Genomic DNA, 20,649 nt, shown 5'->3' with positions numbered 1-20,649 from the left:
CCCAGCACAGACCAGCCCCTTGTTTGGGAGGTGGGGTGAGGCTCAGGCCGGCTCCTGGAAGCGAGCCAGCCTATGCCCGCCCTACATGTAGTCAAAGAGAAAAATGCGGAAAAGGGGCGGGAGGGTGACATCACTGGAGTGCTCCACCTGCTGGGGCACTGAGCGGGGGCGGGGCGGGGCCGGGGTCATACCCAAGTAGACCGCACACCCCGAATGAAGTAAACCCAGGTTAGTTCCCAGCTGCGAAGGGGCAGCGGCGGCAGGCGGCGGGGGCTTGAGGCCAGGTTGGGCTCTGGGGCACTGGTGTTAGCTCTGAAAGTTGTGTGCGGTTTGCATCCGCCCCCAGATATTTATGGGTCAGTCTTTGGTGAGTCAGTCGGTCCTGGGGGTCCCGGCCCTGGGGTCCTCAGTGTCCCAAGCGGCTGTTGTAGGCAGACCCCAGAGGAAGGGGGCGGCGGCCGCCCGGACACAAGTGGCCCTCCCCCCGCAAGTATCCAGACTGGTACGCGGCTCTCGCACCTCCAGACTCCAGGCGTCCCAGGCCCGAGCTCGCCCCTCCCCACACCCCCAGGCCCCCGTGTGTCCCCTCGAGCTGCCCCCGGAGGCCCGGCACTGGGTCTCGGGGCGGGGGCGGGGCTCCAGGGCCCCCAGAGGGCGCGGCCGTTCCCCGCGCGCCCCGATTGGGCCGCGCGTGCCGGCCCCGCCCCCGCCCGCCCCCACTAAAAGCCCCGCGGCCGCCGCCGCCCGGCGCAGCGTCTCCGCCTCGGCCGGCGGGGACCTAGAGCGGGGGTGGTCGCGGGGCCGTCCCGGACCCCAGAGCGAGCGGGAGCGCGCGGGGCGCGGCGAGCCCCGGAGCCCGGCGGGCCGCAGCGATGTTCCCCAAGGAGGCGACGTGGAACATCTCGTTCGCGGGCTGCGGCTTCCTGGGCGTCTACCACATCGGCGTGGCCTCCTGCCTCCGCGAGCACGCGCCCTTCCTGGTGGCCAACGCCACGCACATCTACGGCGCCTCGGCCGGGGCGCTCACGGCCACGGCGCTGGTCACCGGAGCCTGCCTGGGTGAGCGGGGCCGGGCGGGGGGCCGGCGGGGGTCCTGCCTGGGCGAGCGGAGGCCGGACGGGGGGCCCCCGGCCTCGGTGAGCCGAGGCCGGGTGGATGCTCTTCGAGAGCGGAGAGCGGCTCCCCGCACCTCCCGTCCCTCCGCTGGGGAAGCTGGCCGGCCGCGGTGCGGTGAGGTGGGGTCTCTGCCCGCGCCCAGGACCCCCGCGGAAGATCGATCCCGGGAGCGGGCCCGGGGGCGGGGCCTGGTTTGTTTTGCTCGGAGGCGTCCAGGGATTGGGGTGCGACCGTGCAAGCCTCCGGGACCGAGGCTCCGGGCGCAAAGGCTGGAGGGGCTGGCAGGTGCCGCAGGGGTATTTCACCGGGAAGAGAAAATAACTCGTGGGCGAGGCCGTGAGAGCCGGGGGAGGGGCCTCACCACCCCGGAGCCCGGCAGTGGACTGGATGCCAGCGGTCACCGTGTCCTGGGGCTGGGCTGTTTCAGGCTGCCATGTCCCTGGAGCCCTGTATGACGGTGGCCCCTTAAGAGCGTTTGGGTACTGTGGCCTGGTGCCTCCCAGGGGATCTGGAAGAGAAGTCCTAAGGCTCAGGCCCAGCATGGCAAGCCCTCCCCACTCCTCTCCCTCCTTGCACACCACCCACTGTGGCCCTGGGTCCTCAACTGTGGTCAACGTTTCTTTTTTTTTTTTGCCCACTGCCTGGGGTGGGAGGTGCTTCTGAGCTCTCCAGCCCCGTGGGCGGGACTGCGGAGGTCTGTGTGTACTGGGATGGGCTCCTCCGCTCACACACACTTCCGGCAGGCGCTGGCTGCTGCTGTTTACGGCACACTGAGTACTCAGGGAGTCCTGGGAATGGTGCCCAGCCCCCAGCCTACTAGGGCAGCCAAGGTGACAGAGGGTCATCAGGTTCTCGAATGCCCTGCCCAGCAGGAGCCTGACCAGGGCTCACTCCTGCCTCCTTCCCATGACCTTTGCCCTGGGGGAGGTGGCGTGGAAGGAGCACAGCTCTCCATCCTTGGGAGCTGGGGGTTCGCCTCCATGGCCCTGCCCCTCCCTCCCTCAGAAGCCTTCAGGCCAGGGGTTCTCTTGTACATCCACACTGGCCTCAGGACACACCTGGCTCCCACAGCACCTCTTCCTCCCATGCCCGAGAAGCCTGTTTCTCATGAGTGGTCTTGGGGAGCTGCAGTCCCCACAGCATGGCCGGTTCTGGCCCCACTTCTGACTAGGACAGTGCGATCTGCAGCTCCTCCCCAAGGCCCACCAATTCTGTGACCACTCCTGGGCCCCTGCTCTGCCATGGTGTGAGGCCAGCGCCAGGGGCTTCGAAAAAGAGTCTTGGTAGGAGCTGCAGTGGGTCACAATCGGGCTTTCTCAGGGGTGGTGGGACCCCACTCTTTTCAGCCTCATGCCCTCAGGCCTGGATCTGGATCTGGCCAAGTGGGTGAAGGCTAAGGCTGGTCAGGGTTGAACCTCTGCTTTCCCCCCTTCCCAGGCTGGGGCCTAGTGAGTGACTCATGGATCAGGCCAAGAAGTTGGGAAATACCGGGCAGAGGGCAGGCCTTGGCTGCAGCTGTCAGCCCTCCCTGGGTGGTGGCCTGCCTCTGTCTCTCCAGGGGCAGGTAGCAAAAGTCCCAGTTGTGGTCCAGGACCTGTGCTGGACACTGGGAATTCTCCAGGGTACATGGAGATGCCGTGAGTCTGTGTGCTGTGGGACTCCAGGCATGGACCCATGGGGGGTGTGCTAAGCCAGGAGGGCTGGCCCCTGACCCTTGGCCGTGCTGACCCAGGTGAGGCAGGTGCCAACATCATCGAGGTGTCTAAGGAAGCCCGGAAGCGGTTCCTGGGTCCACTGCACCCCTCCTTCAACCTGGTAAAGACTATCCGTGGTTGCCTGGTGAAGACCCTGCCTGCTGACAGCCACGAGCGTGCCAGTGGGCGCCTGGGCATCTCCCTGACCCGTGTCTCTGATGGCGAGAACGTCATTATATCCCAGTTCAGCTCCAAGGACGAGCTCATCCAGGTGGGCCCTGCTGGGGCCGCATTGGGGGTACACTATGAACTCCAGGCCTCTGCTCACCACCCCTCCCTGTCCCTCTGTCCCTGCCCCACAGGCCAATGTCTGCAGCACCTTCATCCCTGTGTACTGTGGCCTCATCCCTCCCTCCCTCCAGGGTGTAGTAAGTATCCCTTGGCACATTTCCTGGGTGACAAGAATTGGCCACTGTGTGAGCAGTGAAACAAGGCAGTGGGGAAGAGGAAGGCCATGGGGGCCAGCCCTGCCCCCCTCCCCTAGCCCCTTTCTCCTTCCATGGCCTGTTGCCTCACTTCCCCGAGTTGCCCAACAGCAGACAGGGCTCAGGGAGACATACTTCCGGTGGCTGTCTCTACCCCACCCCCCATGCTCTAGCCATCTGCCCAGCGGCCGGACAGGCCTATGGCCAATGCCCAGTGCCCAGTGGGTGAAAGGCACAAAGGAAGTAGCCACTGGGTGGCCCCGGTGGCCCAGTGGGCTAGCTAGCTTGGGCCTCGGGCCCCGCCCCGTGTGACCATGTGTCCTGGTGGCAGCGCTATGTTGATGGCGGCATCTCAGACAACCTGCCACTCTATGAGCTCAAGAACACCATCACCGTGTCCCCCTTTTCGGGGGAGAGTGACATCTGCCCGCAAGACAGCTCCACCAACATCCATGAGCTCCGGGTCACCAACACCAGCATCCAGTTCAACCTGCGTAATCTGTACCGCCTGTCCAAGGCCTTGTTCCCACCAGAGCCCGGGGTGAGTCTGCAGCAGCCACCAGGAGACCACCCTAGCCTGGGGGGAATCTGCCCTAGCCCGGGGTGAGGCCTGCGCCCAGGAGGCCGGGTGTGCAGGGCCTTTCCTCACCCAGCTTCTGGGAGCGAGGTGCCAGATGGCATCTCCCGGGGCCGGGGCCGGGGCAGGGTCCACACAGCCGTGGCTTCTTCAGTCGAGAGCCTGGGGCAGCCTGTCGGGCCTGGGTCCGAGTTCGCTTGGTAGAGGGGAGGAGTGCCAGGGCCGCCAGGAGGCCGGACAGGGCAGCCGCATGCTCTAACTGACCACCCCACTGCCTCAGGTGCTTCGAGAGATGTGCAAGCAGGGCTACAGGGATGGCCTGCGTTTCCTGAGGCGCCACGGTGCGTGGGTGCCCCCAGCAGGGGCTGTGGGTGGGCTGGGATGGTGGCTCCGCACTATTGTCTGGCCTATGGGGCTGATCACCTGTCTGGGGGGCCCCACCCAGGCCTCCTGAACCGGCCCAACCCCCTGCTGGTGCTGCCCCCTGCACACAACCCTCCTCTCAAGGACGAGGATGTGGAGGACGCCCAGGTGGCCCCAGTAGATGGCCACTTACAGCCGTCCCGGGAGGATCACATCCTGGACCATCTGCCTTCACGGCTCAATGAAGGTATGTGGAGGCAATGAGGGGGGATGGAGGCCCCTTGCTTGGGGGGATGAAGGTGTGTGGAGGCAATGAGGGGGGATGGTGTCCCCTGGCTTGGGGGGATGAAGGTGTGTGGAGGTGGGGTGGGGGGGTGGGGGCCCTTGGCTTGGGGGGATGAAGGTGTGTGGAGGTGGGGCGGGGCAGGGGGCTTCTGGGTGGGGGAAGCTGTGGAGCAGAGGGGCCCAGGCCTCCCCAGCCCCAGGTCAGCTTCCCTCCTGCGTCCCACCCCCAGCCCTGCTGGAGGCCTGCATAGAGCCCAAGGACCTGCTGACCACCTTCTCCAACATGTTGCCTGTGCGTTTGGCCACAGCCATGATGGTGCCCTACACTCTGCCGCTGGAGAGTGCGGTGTCCTTCACCATCCGGTGAGGGAGTAGGGGTTTGGGGCTGAGAGCACTGAGGACCAAACTCTGGGGTCATCCATGAGTGGTAGGCGCCCTGGAGTAAAGGCCCAGTGGTTGGGGGAGGCTGCAGAGATGCCATGTCAAGGTTTCCAGAAGCTGGGGCACTGGTGGGGAAGAATGGGCACGGGGGTGAGGCCTGAGCCACAGACCCTGAGGCCATGCCTCCCGTCCTGCCTAGCTTGCTGGAGTGGCTCCCCGACGTCCCCGAGGACATCCGGTGGATGAAGGAGCAGACGGGCAGCCTCTGCCAGTACCTGGTGATGCGCGCCAAGAGGAAGCTGGGAAGCCACCTGCCCTCCAGGTGAGCCCTGCTCCCTGCTGGGTCTACCTGGGGCCCAAAGCGCAGTGGCCTCTACTCACTGCTCCTGCCCTCCATCCCTCCCCCCTGTAGCCTGTCGGAGCAGGTGGAGCTGCGCCGGGCCCGGTCGCTGCCCTCTGTGCCGCTGTCCTGCGCCACCTACAGTGAGGCGCTGCCCAGCTGGATGCGCAACAGCCTGTCGCTGGGGGACGCGCTGGCAAAGTGGGAGGAGTGCCAGCGCCAACTGCTCGTGGGCCTTTTCTGTACCAACGTGGCCTTCCCGCCGGATGCCCTGCGCATGCGTGCTCCCGCCAGCCACGCCCCCACGCCCCCACAGCTCCCACCCACCTTGCCCCCTTGCTGAATGCCTTCCCCAGCCCCCTGGGGTCCGGGTGCAGAGGGCGGGGGCTGCCCCAGCTTCCCTGCCCAGTGAGGTGGGGCCCTGGGGCGGGCTAAGCTCCCCCCGCCCCACTCCCGGGCCTCTCTCTACTACCCCTGCAGGAGTAAGGAGATGGGGCCCCTCACAGCTGCTAGAAGCCCCCTCCGCCAACCACTCCCGTGCTGCGCTGAGTGGGGAAGGGTCCAGAGCACCCCTCCCCTCACCTGTGCCTTAGTCTCCCCCTCAGGCCCCGCCCCAGAAGTGGGGAGGAGGGCGGGGCCGCACCTGCAGCTGCCCCCGAGTCAGTGCAGTATTACTCCTGAGAACTTTGTACCTGCTACTGCCTCCTCATTTGTCATGTTTTGCCGAAGAACGTGTGTGAAGAATTATTTATTTTCACCAAAGCGGTTGTAATAAATGCCACGGCCCAGCCCTGCCTCCTTCACTTGTGTGTGACTCCCCAGCGGTCGTCTCTCCTCCAGATCAGGCCTTCCGGGGCCCCGCTCTGCTGGGGCTCGGCGTCTGGTCCTGCCAGCCAGGCCTGAGGCCTTCCCCTAAAGGCCCCTGTGTACCTCTTGACTTCTGGCCCACTTCTCTGGCTAGGGCCAATACATTTGCCCCACTTTGTCTTGAGGTCTGCTGGCTGGCCCTTGGGCACAGCTTTGCAAGGGCCAGCAGAAATACTGGGACCAAGACCCTTGCTAAATAAAAACCAAGAAATGTTTACAAAAGGTGGTGTCTGCATCTCCACTCCATGGTGACGCAGGTCTGGGGGGTGGGGGGTGGGGGGGGAGGTTGATCTCAGGGTTGGATGGCTATGGAGGGCGGGGTTCCAGAGCTGAGCACCGCGGACCTAGGAGACAGGGGACCTGCTCCACTTTTGCATTTGGCAGAAGGCCCTGGGCCTCCCCCCTTGCCGTGGCAAAGCTCACTGGCCAGCATACACACCTTCTTGGTCCCCCGCCCACCTCCCCACCATATAGGGTGCATGGTCTCCAGCCAATACAGAGGAGGGGTATGGAATGTCAGGCAAGGTGAGGTCTGACACCGCCCCCTCGCCCCCCACTGAGGAGGCTGGACCTTGTTCCGTGGGAGACATAGTTTCCTGAAAGCGTCCTCTGCTTTGGACAGTCTGAGAGGTTCCAGCTCTTCTTGGGGACCAAAAGGGCCCATGGCTGAGGGGCTCTGGAGCAGAGCCTGGTGACTGAGTGGCTGGCTGTCTGGAGCTATTCGACTTGACCAAGGTGTCAGGCGGCTGTGGCGGTGGCAGCAGCCCCCGGCCAACAATAACGGTGGGACTGCAGGACTGGGAGAGCCGGCTGGGCAGGTCCCCTCCCCGAGCGCCTGTGCCAGGAGCCGGCCCCCTCTGGCTCACAAGGTCCTGTCCTGTAGGCCCCACCTATTCTAGCTCAGCAGGATCCCTGGAGAAGCAGAGGCTTCCAGACCCTCCAACCACCCTCCAGGTGGGTGCAGGGGCTGGGCTGGGGCTGGGGAGGGGGACCTTTGGCAAGAGAATGGGTTTTCTCCCCCAGCAGGAATGTCCCATGCCAGCCCCACCCAACTCCTTCTCCCAGCGCTCCTACAAGGGGAACCCAAATCAGGGCTGTGTCCCAGAAGGAAATCTTGGGGGGGCAGGCTGTGGAGGGGGACCTCCTTCTGCCCCCACCCAACATTGTGCCACTAATTTAGATACCATTTTGTAATATATTACATGCTAATTGTTTGACCACGGGAAAGACCAAAATTGGGAAAGTAGAGGCAAGAAAGTAAAGGCCCCCCAAACTCCGGAGAGCCAGTTGAAGATATTTTGGTCTGTCTCCGGCCTGGCTGGGTCTTGCACACACTTTCTGGCGCCTTAAATCCGGATCCTCAGGACAGTCTTAACGCTCCTCGCCTTAGCCCTGCTCCGGAAGGGTCCCCAGGCCACCGGGGGCATCTCCGCCCTGCCTTGAACTCCGTCCGGCGGGCACTGACGCCGCGGGCGCCGGAGTTCGGGGGCAGGGCGAGGTGTGGAGCGAGAGCCGGGCCGCCGGGGAAGCGCCGAGAGGCGGAGACACAGCGACGGTGGCGGCGGCGGCTCCGCCCGGGCCCGGCCCCCGCCGGGGTCTCAGTTCCTGGCAGGGCTGCGGGAACGCTCCGGGCCCGCGCCCCCTGCGCGCCGCAGCCTTTCCGGCAGCTGAGTGGCGGGCCGCGCGGCAGGTGGCTCGCAGGTAGGCGCCTCTGGGGGTCCCGCCGCCGCGACTCCTCCCCGGTGGCCGCGGGACGCGCCGACCCTCGCGTCTGGCCGGCGGGGACGCCGGGGTCCCGGGGAACGGAGCGGCGGTGGGCGCCGCGGCTCACCCGCCCGGCCGGCCCTTCTTCCCGGCTCCCCTGGCCCCGCGCCGCACAGCTTCCGGCTGGGATGGGTCTCCAGTCCCGGGAGCCCACGAACCGCGGGGGGTGGGGGCGCCCGCCGGGGCGAGGGGACGGCGCGATGGGGGAGACGGCTCTGGCCCCCCAGTCCCGTCCTCCCGCCTTTCCTCAGACCTCCCCCCTTTGGATATTGCGCCCCGATACCCCGCCGCCCCGGGAATATATGGGCGGGAGAGAAAATCAAGGTCCTGGACTGAGAGGAGAGGACCCCAGAATCCCCCAGGCTGGGGAAGTGTCGCCACACTGGGGGTTCTTTGGGAAATCCGGGACCGGGGCGTGTGGGAACGACAGGTGGCTCAGATTAGGGGCGGGGCGCCCCGCGGGGAGGAAGGACCGGCGAAGGTTCCGCGAACTGGAGGGGGCGAGTCTGGCACACCACAGGTGCCCAGTGCTTGGGGGAGGGACCATCAAGCCTAGAATCTGGCGTGTTCCTGACCAGGGCCGCAGAAGGTATCGGGGTCCCAGGCTGAGATCCTGCATCTGCACCCTTTGCGGCCCCGGGCTCCGGGGCAGGGCCTGCGGCAGAAGGGGAGGAGCTTACGTCGTCCGCCAGCCGGCTGGAGGCCAGGACCTCTGAGGCCCAGACTCAGGGGCTAATGACTTAGCCGGGATTAGCTGAACGCTCGCTCCCGCTGGCCCAGCCCGCCAGCCAGGTCTCCAGGTGCCCAACTTAGGGACCCGTTCAGCTCCTCCTCCCTCGCTGGCCAGTCCCTCACCCAAGCTCTCTGCTAGGAGCCCCCAGCTCTTTATTTCCCATCACAAGGTCTTCTACAGCTGCTTCCACACCCCTTGCCCGACACAGAGGTTGCCCTCCCCCGGCTCCTCTCCTCCTGCGCTGCCCACCCCCCACCAGCTGCAGCCTCTAGGCCTGGAGCCTTCGTCACTCCGACCCATGACACCCCTTGCCTGCAGCATGACCCCCAAGTGATCGTCCTGCCCCCAGCTCCATCCTCTCTGGACCTCTGCCATGCCTTCTCCCATCTTCCCAGCTGGTGCAAGGAGGCCCCTCTGCTGACTCAAGGGTCCCTGTCACCGGAGCTTAGTCCTCACCTGTGGCCACTCCGCCTTCCCTTCTCTTCCCCCCTCATCTCTCTTGAGCTTTGCTTGGGCCCTAACTCTTCCCTGACTTCGCAGCAAGTGATGGCAGAGACCCCCAGCCCCATGGCCAGGCCTGGGGAGCCTGGTGCTGGGGAGGCCCAGGAGGAGGAGGAAGTGGAAGAGCGGGACGCTGTGAGGTCAAGGGCAGAGATGCTAGAGCAGGCCCGGGAGCTGTTTCTGCTTTGTGACAAGGACGCCAAGGGCTTCATCACTCGGCATGACCTGCAGGTGAATCCCCAGTCCCGAGAGGCTGCCCCAGCCAGGGGCTGACCTTGGCTGCTCAGCCCTGGCATCCTTGCCCGGCTAGGGTCTTCAGAGCGACCTGCCCCTCACACCTGAACAGCTAGAGACGGTTTTCGAAAGCCTGGATCAGGCCCACACAGGCTTCCTCACCGCTCGGGAGTTCTGCCTCGGCCTGGGTGAGCTGACCCCTGAGGACCCTCCCCTCCCACCCCCTTGTGCACTGAGAGCCCAAGGGCCCATGTGGGGCCCACACCAGACACAGATGGCAGATGTGCCTCTCTGTGGCCTCCCTGCGGAGCACAGGCTGCTATCAATACACACATGCCCCAGAGGAACCCCCCTCATTAGTGCAGCTGACCCTCCTGCTCCTTGACCCCTCACTTCTGTGCCAAACCCAGGTGGGGCTGGGAGCCGGGCTTGCTCCATGCTGGCCCGGGTGTTACCTCCCATTTCTAAACTAAGCTTCAGGCCGGAATAAGGAAGAAAAACAGGAAACTGGGCTCAGAATAAGGACAGGATGTGTGTGTATGTGTGTGTGGGGGGAGTGGTGGCCTAGCCAGGGTGCTAACACACTGCCTTGGTAACCTCACCTTCCCCTGTCCACAGGGAAGTTTGTGGGGGTGGAGTCAGCCCAGGGCTCACTGCCCTTCCAGGCTCTAGAGGAGACCTTTGAGTCGGGCTGGTCAGATGTGCAAGGCACTGAGGGCTCCCTGGAAGAAGAGGAAGAGAGATTCTGCCAAGCGCTGGAGCAGCTGGGGGTGGCCCCGGTTCTGGGCGAGTGAGTTGGTGCTGACCCGGTTCCCAGTTCCCTCCTCTACTGTCCCCGCCGTGCATGCTATCTGTCCATGACCCCCATGTGTCTGTTCCAGTTCAGTGGCTCTCTCTTAGCTGGGAGACACTTGGGAGGGGCTGAGCGTGATTTCCCGCATAATTTGCATTTCAGAAGGGCAGCCGACAAGGCTGCGGGAAGAAGGGCAGGCGCCTGGCCCAGCCCTGTGTATATACAAGACACCCCGCTGCCCCACAAGCCCTGTACACACTGACCCCAGGCAGGGACAAAAGCACCCCGGAGAGGGACACCCTGCATGCAGCAAACGTGGCTGGTCTATCCAGGGCTGCAAGTCTCCAGAGGGCTCAGCCTTCGGGATGGGGTCGGGGAGCCCCCGCTCCAGTTTTAGCCTCCGCCCTCCCCCTGCAGGCAGCGAGCGGTGCAGACGCTCTGGACCCGGTTGCAGCGCGAGCGACCCGAGCTGCTGGGCTCCTTCGAGGACGTTCTGATGCGCGCGTCCGCCTGCCTGGAGGAGGCGGCCCGAGAGCGGGACAGCCTGGAGCAGGCGCTGCGGCGGTGAGGGCTGTGGCCAGGGCGAGGCTTGGGGCCAGGTGGCTGGACTTCGGGAGGCGGTAAAGGCGGGGCTGGGGTCTGTAGTGCCGGCAGGCTCGGGCAGCTGTCTCACTCCCGGTCCCCCGAAGGCGGGAGAGCGAGCACGAGATGGAGGTGCGCGGTCTGTACGAGGAGATGGAGCAGCAGCTACGCGAGCAGCGTCGGCGCCTGCGGAATCAGGTGGGCGCGAAGCCCCCGTCCCCGCCCCAGCCCAATCCCAGGCGCGCGTGTCCCCCTGACTCCGCCCTCCCTGAATTCGTTCCACCCGGCCACACCCCCCGCCCCGGCCCCTCCACCGCCCGCTGAGGCTCAGGGGCTCCCCGCGAATCCCAGGAGCTCCCCCGGGAGGAGCGCAGAGGCCTCCTGGAGCTGGAGCTGCAGAACCGCGAGCAGGAGCTGGAGCGTGCGGGCCTGCGACAGCGGGAGGTGAGTGGCCGCCTGCCTGCCGCAGCCAGGGAGGAGTGCGACCCACCCAGCCCAGGCCCCGCCGTCCCCCATGCACTCCCCGGTGTATTTGAGGTCCCCCGTGTCTCAGTGCCCCCGGCCCCGGAATTGCTGGGAGTCGGGGTAAACGCAGCACCCCGAAGAAGAGGTGGAGGGGTCCTCGCCGACTCGGATGCCACCTTACTCGCCAGCTGGAGCAGCAGCTGCAGGCCCGGGCCAGCGAGCAGCTGGAGGCGCAGGCGCAGAACGCCCAGCTGTGGCTGGCCAACGCGGCGCTGAGAACTCAGCTGGAGGGCGCGCAGGAGCAGCTCCGCAGACTGGAAGGCGAGGCGCAGGGCCGCCGGGAGCAAACCCTACGGTGCCTGGGGGTGGTGGTGGGGGGAGGCCCACCCCTAGCATCAGCCCGGGGAGCGGGTGGGGCCGGACCGCCTTGGGGGCCCGGGTCTGGGGCACTTCCATCCCCCACCCATGTTCCATCCCTGCCCTCAGGGTCTGCATGGGCTAGGGTCGTGGGACGCCCCAGGAGCCTCCCTGCACCCCGGTCACCACCTCCCTCCCTCAGAGAGGTGGTCGCAGTCTCGAGGAACATGCAAACGGAGAAGCTCAGTCTCCGGCGACAGCTGGAGCTCCTCAGGTGCCGGAGGAAAAGGGGGTGGCACAGGGGCCGCTGTTCCTGACCACTGCCTCATCCCACTTGGGGGGGGTGTCTGTCCTCCATCCCTCACGCGGCAGCTCCGGCCGGACACCCCTCCTCTGGTCTGAAGGAGAGCAGAGCCCACATGCCCCTCCCCGGAATGCTGCCTCTTGAGAGCTTAGAGCCCTCAGACTCCCTTTCCCTAGGGAGCTGAACACCCGGCTTCGGGACCAGAGGGACGCCTGTGAGGTCAAGCGGCTGAACAGTGGTCGAAGGAAAGCTCTGGCCGTGGCCCGCTTGCCAGGGTCCACCTGCTGCTGCTGCTGCTGCTGGGCTCGTCCTCCGAGACGTGGCTCTGGCCCCCTTCCCAGTGCCCACTGACCATCCCCAAGAGACTTGGAGAAGCCACCCCTTGAAGGTGGTGCATCGTGGCTAGGTGCTGCCCATCCAGCAGACTGCCTCCACGCAGACATGAAGGAACTAATGTAGTAGTGCTGAGTCTCAGGTGCCTTCCTGCTGGTCCTCATCCTGTCCCCATCCCATCAAACCCATCTCTGACCAGCAGAAGAACTCCCTCCTCCTAATAAAGTCCACTGACTGCACTGTGACTTCCTGGGCTGTGTGTGCGAGAGCCACAGGATGCATGTGGCTCACACGTGGGGCGTCCATCAACGCCAAAGGCAAGGGGGTGAATTGTGTGCGGCGCAGGCGCATGGCCCCATGGTGCTGCGCTGCCGTGTCCCTGCACGTCTCTGGTCTTCACGACCTCCCTGTCCACTAAAGCTGAAGCCCCATGGAGACCTCTGTGGGAGCAAGGGGACTGAGACCCATTGTCTCACTAGGGAGCCTGCTCCCAGCCTTAGTTGACCACCCCTCCCCACACGAGTCCTCACACAGACCTGGGTGGACCAGCTGGGCCCACGGGGGTTGAGCCTGTCTCGAGTGGGAACTCCAAAGCGGCCAGAAATTGTTCCTGCGGCCTGGGACACAGCTGCCCCATGCCAGCAGCCGCTTCTCACGCCCCTCCCTCCACCCTCACTGGGAAGCTGGGAGCTGCTGGCCAGAACCATAACTCTGGGCAAGGAGCTGGGACAAGTGCTGCGCACTGTGCATGGAGAGCTACTCGAAATGACTGCAGATTCTGACTGACCCCACCTGGATCTGGGAATGAGCCTGGCGGGTTGGGAGTCCCCTCCCCCTCCTTACTCCCACTGTCGGTTTCCCAGTCCCGCAGGTCAGCAGGCTCTTCCGTTTCCCTCACCCCTTTCCGCGCTTCCCAGGACTGATGCCTTCCAGGCTGGACTGGCTCTGGCAGGGACTCCAGGACTCCGCTCCAGGCCGTCCTCCATATGCACCCAGAGAGACCCCACTCCTGCACCTGATCACACCTCCAGACCCTCCCCCAAGGTCACCGTCTGTTCTGCTGACCCTCTGGCCTCCGGGTGTTTCCTAAGGTTCGAGGAGAGAACCGGAACCCGGGCTGGGCCTAGAGGAGAGCCGGAGTCTTGGACACAGTCCAGAGCCTCCGCTGGGCTGACCGCCGCCGCCTCCATCGCCGCCTCCACCGCCCCCAGCCCAGCTCCTCTGTCCGCCCGCCGCCGCAGTCCCAGGCGGCCCCCCAGAGCCCGCTCGGTCTGAAGTCGCCGCAACCACGCCGCCCTCCCGCGCCGCGCACTGTTGGGACCTGCCCAGCGCCAGCCGCTGTGGGCGGGGCCCGCGGCTCGTGGGCGGGGCTCGCGGCTCGTGGGCGGGGCCCGCGGCTCGTGGGCGGGGCGCGTCGCACTCGCAAGCCCCCAGAGGGCAGTGCAGTCTCAGCGCTCCCTGCCGCCGCCCCCCGAGTCCCCCCATCCCCGCCGCGGCCGCCGCCGGGCCGGACTCGGACGCGTGGCCGGTGAGTCTGCCGCCTGGCCAGGCAGGGAGGGGCCGGATGTCCCGGGACCCTGTGTGGCCCGGACCGCGAGGCCCGGCTGCAGGCGCCCGGAGGGAGGGCCGGGAGCGCCGGGAGGCCCCGTCCGCCGACCGGGCAGCAGCTCCCCCTTGCCGGAGGGAGCCGGACGCGGGGGAGCCGGTGGGCGGAGGGGCACCCGGGGCGGGGCGAGGCGCCTCCTGGGTCTTCGCACAGGCCTGGAGGCCCCTTCGGCCCCAGCTGAGCGCCTTGGTCATTGTCTCTGGACGCCCGTGCCCGTCCCTCCGCCCGGGTGCAGGTGGGCGCGCGGTCGGCTCGCCCGGAGGGGGTTGGCGGCTTCACCGCGGTGACGCGCCGCCGCCTCCGCGGGCCTGGCTGGCGCGGAGTGCGGAGCTTCTGGCCTTGCGGCGCGGGTCTCCCACGGCCCGGGGGCCGGGGTGGGGCAGCCGTGTCCCAGGCCGCAGGAACTATTTCTGGCCGGCGCTTTCCCAGGAGGCTCACATCCGCCAGGCACTCCCGGAAAGAGGGGCCCCTCCTCCGCCGGTCGTCCGCGCGCGGGCCGCGGGGGCTGGGACCTCTCCACCGGCCCAGGGCCAGCCTGCGGGCGCCTGGGGCCTCCAGACCCCCAGCTCCGCGTACCGGTCTGCGTGGCTTGCGGCTACTGCTGCTTGGTGGGGTGAGGGGCAGTGGCGGGTCTGGCAGGAGGGCCCAGGGAGCGGTCCCTCCCCTCCCAGGAGCACACTCTCCAGAAATGTTTTCTGCCCTGCCCACCGAAGCACAGACCAAAATACCGGGCCTGGCCTCTCCCCTCCCTGCCGCTGGGAGTGGACGCTGCCTACTCTGGAAGCCCAGCTGGGCCGGATTCGCGGCCAGGGGCGCCGCAAGGAGGGGGTGACAGGATCTTGCCTATCCAGCGTGGGCCAGACCTGGGACCTGTCCCTGCCCTTCTAGCAGAGCCTCCTAGGGAACTTCTGGTCACCTTACAGAGGAGCCCGTCCCCACCAGCAGCCAGGTGAGTGCTGGGTGGGCGTGGGTGAAAGTCCAGCGCCGGGAGGTGCTGTGCTTGTCTGGAAACGTGGCCTGGGGCGTCCCACTGCCATCTGTGCCCCGGGGCCCTCTCCACCCTCCACAGTGCAGACAGCCCACACCAGAGCAAGCAAGGTGTCCCTGGGTGCCCATGGGCGAGGAGCACAGTCTGTATGGTCCTCTCTTGCTGGGGTTGGGGCGGCTGCCCCCTTTCCAGTAAGGAGGACCAGCAGAGGAAGTACCCCCAGGTCTGGGGAGCCTGTTTCTGCCGGATCCATTCCTTCCTCCCACCCTGGTGAAGCGGAAGGCAGGCCTTCCCTTGACAAACAGCTAAGGGGCTTCCCTGAGGCCACTTGGCTATGAAGGGGCAGATCCGTCTGTGTCCCTGCGGCCTCCCCCGCCAGCCGCCAGTAGGCGCCTGCCAGCCCGCCAGCCCGTGACGTGGAGCCCCGGGAATGCTGCGGTGGGGGCGGGTGGGGCCTGAGTGAGCTCACCCGAGGTGCCTGCTGGGCCTTCCTACCCGGGCTAACAGCAGGGTGAGTCAGCCGGTGGTAGTCGGGGTCCTCCTCATCTCCCCCATGCCCTGGGCTCTGGTCTCGGAAGCCAGGCCCTTCAGCCTTCCAGGGCCGGGCCTTCAGCCTTCCAGGGCCGGGCCTTCAGCTTGGCTGTGGGCAGTAGGCATCCGCTCTGGCTGGGGGGTGGGGGAGCGTTGGGGGTACTGAGCGGGGGAGATGGGGCTCCTGAACCGCTCTCCCCGCAAGCGTCCTGGTTCTGGAACACCTTCGCAGGACGCTCATGCAGCTGTTTGCCTGGCCTTCGGCCGGGTCCGGCCTGGGCATCTGCGTCCTCTCCTACTGCCCCCACTGGTGTCTGGCCGACGCTGCAGTCCCATCTTGGTGCGGGGCTCACTGACATCCCCTCGTCTCTCAAGCCCAGGATGGGGGAGTTCAGTGAGAAGGCGACATGCGGAACTGTTTGCCTCAAGTACCTGCTCTTCACCTTCAACTGCTGCTTCTGGGTGAGGAGCGGGCGCCCCTCCTGCCATCCCGGGTCCCCGAGGGAGCCTTGGCCTGGGGGCTCAGCCCCATCTCTCAGACCTGGGGCCTGAGGTGGTGACTGGCGTGCGCTGCCCACAGCTGGCCGGCCTGGCCGTCATGGCGGTGGGTATCTGGACGCTGGCCCTCAAGAGTGACTACATCAGCTTGCTGGCCTCGGGCACCTACCTGGCCACAGCCTACATCCTGGTGGCGGCTGGCGTCGTTGTCATGGTGACCGGTGTTCTGGGCTGCTGTGCCACCTTCAAGGAACGGCGGAACCTGCTGCGCCTGGTCAGCAGGGTGGTGGGTGGGGGTACCTGAGTGGGGGCCCCCCACCGGGCTGCTGGGGCGGGGGGGGGCGGCCCTGGGGCCCTGATGAGAAAGAAGGGAATGATAGGGGTCGAGGGCGACACTACGGCCCCTGCTGTGGTTGGTGGTGGGGGTCGGGTGGGGTGGCGGTGCTCCCGCCCAACTTGTCCAGCCCCGAGTCCCCACCCCCCAGCGGGGCCCGCTGAGGGAAGACCCCAGCACACCTGCTGCCCGGAGCCCTCTGTGGCCACTTGGGTTCTGAGGTTGGGGATCCTGCTCCGTTGTGCCTGGACACTAGGAATCCGCATGGGACGGGGATGTCTGTGCCCAGCCCACCTGACTGGGTCCCCGTGCCACCCCCCAGTACTTCATCTTGCTCCTTATCATCTTTCTGCTGGAGATCATTGCTGGCGTCCTGGCCTACATCTATTACCAGCAGGTGAGGGGCCTGGAGGGACAGGAACCCGGAGGAACACACGCACACAGGGACACACACACACAGATGTGCCGTGTAAGACAGGGACACACAGACACAACCCCGCCATGCTCTGGAGCTGAGCACTGGGCCATGAGGCCCTGGGGACGGGGGCTGGATCACAGTGGGGAGGATGGGACAGCACGGATGGACAACCCACCTGTCACACCCAGACTGCCCGGCTGGGGTCTCGCGTGGGGAGGAAAGTGTCCATGGGATCCGGAGCTCCCTCCCTGTCCCCAACTCTGTCCATGGCCACCTGGTGACTCTCCCAGTCCAGTTCCCCCTCCACCCCTGCAGCCAGCAGCTGGCCCTAACCCTGCTTGGAGGCTTTCCCAGACCTTTTCCCCATCTGCACCTGCCTCCACCTGTCCCAACTTGGGGGGTCTGGAACTGTGCAGCTGAACACCGAGCTCAAGGAGAACTTGAAGGACACCATGACCAAGCAGTACCGCCAGCCAGGCCATGAGGGTGTGACCAGTGCTGTGGACAGGCTGCAACAGGAGGTGGGTGGGGGCGTGGTGGGGAGTGTGCACAGCCCTGCTGGCCTCCCTGCACCTCTGGGGGTGCCTTGGGGGCTCAGCTGCACCGTGTTCCTGCTGTAGTTCCACTGCTGTGGCAGCAACAACTCCCAGGACTGGCGGGACAGCGAGTGGATCCGCTCTGGCCAGGCAGGTGGCCGCGTGGTTCCCGACAGCTGCTGCAAGACCGTGGTGCCAGGCTGTGGGCAGCGGGACCATGCCTCCAACATCTACAAGGTGGAGGTAGGCCGGCAGGTGCCTGGACTCCCTGGTGAGGGGCGGAGGAGCCAGGGGCCCAGGGCGTGGGGGTGGGACCGGACTTGCCCGCCTTCAGTGTCCCTACCCTACCCCACCAGGGCGGCTGCATCACCAAGCTGGAGACCTTCATCCAGGAGCACCTGAGGGTCATCGGGGCAGTGGGCGTTGGCATTGCCTGCGTGCAGGTTCGGGGGTGGGGGGGACAGGCCCCGGTGGGTGCGTGGCGGGGTGTCCCACGAGGCTGGCGCTGTGTTGCGCTCACGCGGGCTCTGTGGTAGGTCTTGGGCATGGCCTTCACGTGCTGCCTGTACAAGAGCCTGAAGCTGGAGCACTACTGAGCACACGGTCCCGCCGGCCACAGCTCCACCCAGCTACTGAGCTGACACTACTGAGGGCTGGGGAGCCGGGCTCCCAGGGTGCTGGTCCTTCCCCACTCCGCCCGAAGCGTTCTCCAGCCTGTGCACCCACCCCACGCCAATGACCTCTGGGGACCCCTACCCTCAGAGGCACCTGCAAGTGCCTTTCTCCGCAGACGCACCCCTGCCCCAGCGGGGAAGGATGACTTCTGCCTGCTCGGGAAGTCTCGGGGTGCTTCCTGCGCTCAGCCAGAGGGGCTGGCCCACTCTAGGGTGCTCGCACACTCCCGGACACACCCTTGTGCGGTGGTCGGGGCAAACCCGAGGGGGCACTGCTGGGTGGGGGCGGCGCCAGGGAACACAGGACGGCTCCTGGTGGGCAGTGCCAGGTGCCCACCACTGGACCACAGACCCCCGCCCACTCCCGGGAAAGCTCAGCCAGCCCGTCCTGTGGGTCCTGTGCCTCTGCCCTCCCCAGCCTGGCTTCTGCTGCCCCAAGCCCTGCTGGGACTTCCCCACCACTCTCCTCACTCAAAGGCCACACGTTCACTGTGTACTGCCCTGCCCCCTTCCCAGAAGCAAAGCTTTGTGGGTTTTATTCACTGCTGTATCACAAATGCCTAGAACCGCTCGTGCCACGTGATAGGCGCTCAATAAACGTTTGTGGAACGGACACGTGAGCTTACTGTTCGTGACAGACTGGGTCCTGGTCCTCAGGGCCGTCCCCCTAGCCGGGTGGACAGAATCACCCACCCAGTGCCAGGACAAGGGGCCGGGAGGGCATATCCCAGGGATCCGGAGCAGCCACATGTGAGCCAAGGATCGAGGGGACTCCAGAGAGAGGAGAGCTAGTAGCAGGGACGGCTGGCCACAGGCTGAGAAGTAGAAAAGCCTTGTCCATTCTGGGACAGGAGAGGGGCAGGGCTGGAGCCTCCCAGAGGCAATGGAGGCCTCAGACAGCCTGGGCCTGCTTGTCTCCAAATGCCCTCTGGCCTGTGTAGCCGTCAGGGGCTGGGGGAGGCCTCTGGAGCTGACACGAGAGGCTGGAGCTCTGCAGGACCCAGACCCTGGGCAGATCCTGCCTGCCCTTACCCTCGCACAAGGTCTGTCCATGGGCCGTCAGAGGACCCTGTGTCCCACGTCCGGGCAGCAGTGTTTGCTCCGAAGAAGGTGCCCAAGAAACTCGCCTCCCTCTCCCCCAACCACACACTCCCACCTACTGCCCGATGGAGGACACCAGAGCCTGCTGATCAGGGGTGACAGCTGCTGGCCTGAGCCTGAGCCAGAACAGGACAGAAGCCCCCAGCAGAGAGCTCTTCGGGCAAGTCCAGTCCAAGGGAGTCCATGCTAATGGCCAGGGCACTGGGAGCTTAGCAAACCCTGTCACCCCAGAGTCTCCCCAGGGCTGGCTGTGGAGGCTGTGCACTGCCCCTCCCCCTCCACAGGGACTAGGCCAAGGGAAGGAGACTGCTGAGCTTGGCTGGAGCCAAGAAGCTTCTGGCAGCAAGACCCTCAGGACCGGCCGCTGAGGCCACAGCAGGTGTTCTAGTCAAGCCCCAGAAAAGCACGTGAGGATCTCTGTGCTCGGCCTACAGGGGACCCAGGACCTGAGGGTGGGCACACCCGTGTCCCTTGCGACCCCAGCCCCAGCGCTCTCGGTTGGCTGTGCCTGCGAGAGCCCCGCTCCAGGAGACCCCCTCTGCCTGCTGAATGGCGGCCAGCTGGCTGGCTCCCCCTCCCCTGGGCAGTGGCAGCCACGGCCACCCCAAGCAGCTTCAGGCACGAGGCAGGACGCAGAAACGCCAGCGGCGCGGAGCCACACAGAGCCACACCGACATCAGGACCTCGTCTCGGTTCTGCGAAGACCTTTACTGGACAGCTGCCCGCGGAGCAGAGACACAGGCCCAAGGGCGGAGGGCAGGGCCGGCAGGCGGGGTAAGCCTCCCGCGGGGAGCAGGGCGGGGGCGCCAGACCCTCACTTCTCCAGGGGCGCGTAGTTCAGCAGCTTCTCGATCAGGTCGACGTGCGCCAGCAGCATGCGGCGGCAGCAGTAACGCTTCAGGCCAAGCGCGTCCAGGGCATCCCTGCAGCGAGAGGAGCAGACCTGCTCGTCCAGGCCACCCCGGGGGCACGGAGCGCCCTGCCCGCGGCGTCCGCGCCACGCGTCAGGGACGGACACGTCTCTCCAGGAAGCCACCTTCCTCCCGTCTCTCAAGCCAGCTAGAGTGGTCAGCGCCCCTGGGACCCGGCCCCAGCCGCCCTAAAGGCCTCCGGGCAACGCCCGCGGCACCGCTCCGCTGCGCAGCGACGGCAAGGTGGGCAGGGGACGCCGGCTCGGGCAGCTCCCACCCGGGGAATCCAGGGGAAGCGGGTCCCGCAGTCCCCTCGCCCCCGCGCCCCGCCGCAGCCTACCTGCGCACCGCGGCCCCGACCTCGTCCTCTGCCCCTGTGCCCACGCCCCACAGACCCCGGACCCCGCCGCCGCCCCGGAGTCCTGCAATCCCGCACCTGCGAACGAGCCGTCGCCCCGCGCCCCCGCAGGCGAGGACCCCGGGACCCCGGCTCCCCAGCCCCGCGCGGCACGGCGCCTCACCCCTCGGTGTACTCGGCCTGCAGCAGCCCCAGGTAGGCCTCCCACTTGTTGCCGACGATCTTGCCGCAGGTGAAGCAGCGAACCGGGATGATCATGGCGGCGGCGGCAACGCAACGCCCGCACGGCCGGATCTGGCGGCGCTTCCGCCGCGGAGCCGGCCCCGCCTCGGGCGCGTCCATGGCGCGGGGGGAGAGGGCGTCCCGTTTCCCCGCCCCCGGCCGCCCCCAGCCAGCCCCGCCGGCACCGGGGCCGCCGCCGTTGGCTCCCCGCCGGGCAGAGCTCCCTCCGCGCGGACCGGGGGCTCCGGGGCCCGCGTGGCCGCGGCAGGAGCAGGCGGCGCTCCCCCCGTCCGCAGCT

At 66.7% G+C, this 20,649-nt stretch overlaps 5 protein-coding genes across 7 annotated transcripts; 3 read left to right on the top strand and 2 right to left on the bottom strand.

The window, feature by feature from the left end:
• Positions 1 to 754: 754 nt before the first annotated feature.
• PNPLA2 (patatin like phospholipase domain containing 2) lies at positions 755 to 5,627 on the top strand. The gene is made up of 9 exons (XM_032879824.1): positions 755 to 1,059; positions 2,849 to 3,081; positions 3,173 to 3,238; positions 3,627 to 3,836; positions 4,153 to 4,213; positions 4,318 to 4,482; positions 4,751 to 4,883; positions 5,101 to 5,223; positions 5,314 to 5,627. Exons 1-9 carry the CDS (start codon positions 873 to 875, stop codon positions 5,582 to 5,584), a joined length of 1,449 nt encoding a protein of 482 aa, XP_032735715.1. The 5' UTR covers positions 755 to 872; the 3' UTR covers positions 5,585 to 5,627.
• Positions 5,628 to 7,024: 1,397 nt separating this feature from the next.
• Positions 7,025 to 12,419, top strand: CRACR2B (calcium release activated channel regulator 2B). 3 transcript variants are annotated; one of them, XM_032879823.1, is made up of 10 exons: positions 7,025 to 7,062; positions 9,146 to 9,337; positions 9,417 to 9,528; positions 9,959 to 10,130; positions 10,551 to 10,697; positions 10,823 to 10,913; positions 11,067 to 11,159; positions 11,369 to 11,535; positions 11,740 to 11,811; positions 12,018 to 12,419. In XM_032879823.1, exons 2-10 carry the CDS (start codon positions 9,152 to 9,154, stop codon positions 12,190 to 12,192), a joined length of 1,215 nt encoding a protein of 404 aa, XP_032735714.1. In that variant the 5' UTR covers positions 7,025 to 7,062; positions 9,146 to 9,151; the 3' UTR covers positions 12,193 to 12,419. The 3 variants fall into 3 exon arrangements, with proteins under 3 accessions (XP_032735714.1, XP_032735711.1, XP_032735712.1); XM_032879820.1 differs by lacking the exon at positions 7,025 to 7,062 and adding an exon at positions 7,109 to 7,809; XM_032879821.1 differs by lacking the exon at positions 7,025 to 7,062 and adding an exon at positions 8,361 to 8,672.
• An 878-nt stretch (positions 12,420 to 13,297) lies between these two features.
• Positions 13,298 to 15,658, bottom strand: LOC116880231 (collagen alpha-1(I) chain-like). Its single transcript, XM_032879099.1, has 2 exons — positions 15,376 to 15,658; positions 13,298 to 14,412 (listed from the first exon to the last, which is right to left on the bottom strand). Exons 1-2 carry the CDS (start codon positions 15,656 to 15,658, stop codon positions 13,298 to 13,300), a joined length of 1,398 nt encoding a protein of 465 aa, XP_032734990.1.
• On the top strand, positions 14,703 to 17,704 carry CD151 (CD151 molecule (Raph blood group)). Its single transcript, XM_032879819.1, has 8 exons — positions 14,703 to 14,729; positions 15,680 to 15,761; positions 15,880 to 16,071; positions 16,454 to 16,528; positions 16,966 to 17,070; positions 17,170 to 17,328; positions 17,442 to 17,528; positions 17,622 to 17,704. Exons 2-8 carry the CDS (start codon positions 15,681 to 15,683, stop codon positions 17,679 to 17,681), a joined length of 759 nt encoding a protein of 252 aa, XP_032735710.1. The 5' UTR covers positions 14,703 to 14,729; position 15,680; the 3' UTR covers positions 17,682 to 17,704.
• A 1,832-nt stretch (positions 17,705 to 19,536) lies between these two features.
• Positions 19,537 to 20,443, bottom strand: POLR2L (RNA polymerase II subunit L). The gene is made up of 2 exons (XM_032879818.1): positions 20,293 to 20,443; positions 19,537 to 19,783 (listed from the first exon to the last, which is right to left on the bottom strand). The coding sequence occupies exons 1-2, from the start codon at positions 20,385 to 20,387 to the stop codon at positions 19,675 to 19,677; spliced, it is 204 nt and encodes a 67-aa protein (XP_032735709.1). The 5' UTR covers positions 20,388 to 20,443; the 3' UTR covers positions 19,537 to 19,674.
• Positions 20,444 to 20,649: the final 206 nt, after the last annotated feature.

The sequence above is a fragment of the Lontra canadensis genome, unplaced genomic scaffold (assembly GCF_010015895.1).
Source record: "Lontra canadensis isolate GAN:19392208 unplaced genomic scaffold, GSC_riverotter_1.0 scaffold66, whole genome shotgun sequence".
NCBI lineage: Eukaryota > Metazoa > Chordata > Mammalia > Carnivora > Mustelidae > Lontra > Lontra canadensis.
This window is presented reverse-complemented; position numbering and strand designations above follow the sequence as displayed.

Excerpts from the sequence above, each read along its gene's own strand:
- PNPLA2 (XM_032879824.1), top strand. The coding sequence starts at position 873 with ATGTTCCCCAAGGAGGCGACGTGGAACATCTCGTTCGCGGGCTGCGGC. Across the intron at positions 4,214-4,317 it reads GCGTTTCCTGAGGCGCCACG|GCCTCCTGAACCGGCCCAAC; the intron begins GTGCGTGGGTGC and ends GGCCCCACCCAG. Across the intron at positions 4,483-4,750 it reads GCCTTCACGGCTCAATGAAG|CCCTGCTGGAGGCCTGCATA; the intron begins GTATGTGGAGGC and ends TCCCACCCCCAG.
- CRACR2B (XM_032879823.1), top strand. The coding sequence starts at position 9,152 with ATGGCAGAGACCCCCAGCCCCATGGCCAGGCCTGGGGAGCCTGGTGCT. Across the intron at positions 10,131-10,550 it reads GTGGCCCCGGTTCTGGGCGA|GCAGCGAGCGGTGCAGACGC; the intron begins GTGAGTTGGTGC and ends CTCCCCCTGCAG. Across the intron at positions 10,698-10,822 it reads CTGGAGCAGGCGCTGCGGCG|GCGGGAGAGCGAGCACGAGA; the intron begins GTGAGGGCTGTG and ends GGTCCCCCGAAG.
- LOC116880231 (XM_032879099.1), bottom strand. The coding sequence starts at position 15,658 with ATGTCAGTGAGCCCCGCACCAAGATGGGACTGCAGCGTCGGCCAGACA. Across the intron at positions 14,413-15,375 it reads CCGGCCCTGGAAGGCTGAAG|ACCCGCCACTGCCCCTCACC; the intron begins GCCCGGCCCTGG and ends CCCTCCTGCCAG.
- CD151 (XM_032879819.1), top strand. The coding sequence starts at position 15,681 with ATGGGGGAGTTCAGTGAGAAGGCGACATGCGGAACTGTTTGCCTCAAG. Across the intron at positions 17,071-17,169 it reads TGGACAGGCTGCAACAGGAG|TTCCACTGCTGTGGCAGCAA; the intron begins GTGGGTGGGGGC and ends TTCCTGCTGTAG. Across the intron at positions 17,529-17,621 it reads TTGGCATTGCCTGCGTGCAG|GTCTTGGGCATGGCCTTCAC; the intron begins GTTCGGGGGTGG and ends GCTCTGTGGTAG.
- POLR2L (XM_032879818.1), bottom strand. The coding sequence starts at position 20,387 with ATGATCATCCCGGTTCGCTGCTTCACCTGCGGCAAGATCGTCGGCAAC. Across the intron at positions 19,784-20,292 it reads CAGGCCGAGTACACCGAGGG|GGATGCCCTGGACGCGCTTG; the intron begins GTGAGGCGCCGT and ends CTCTCGCTGCAG.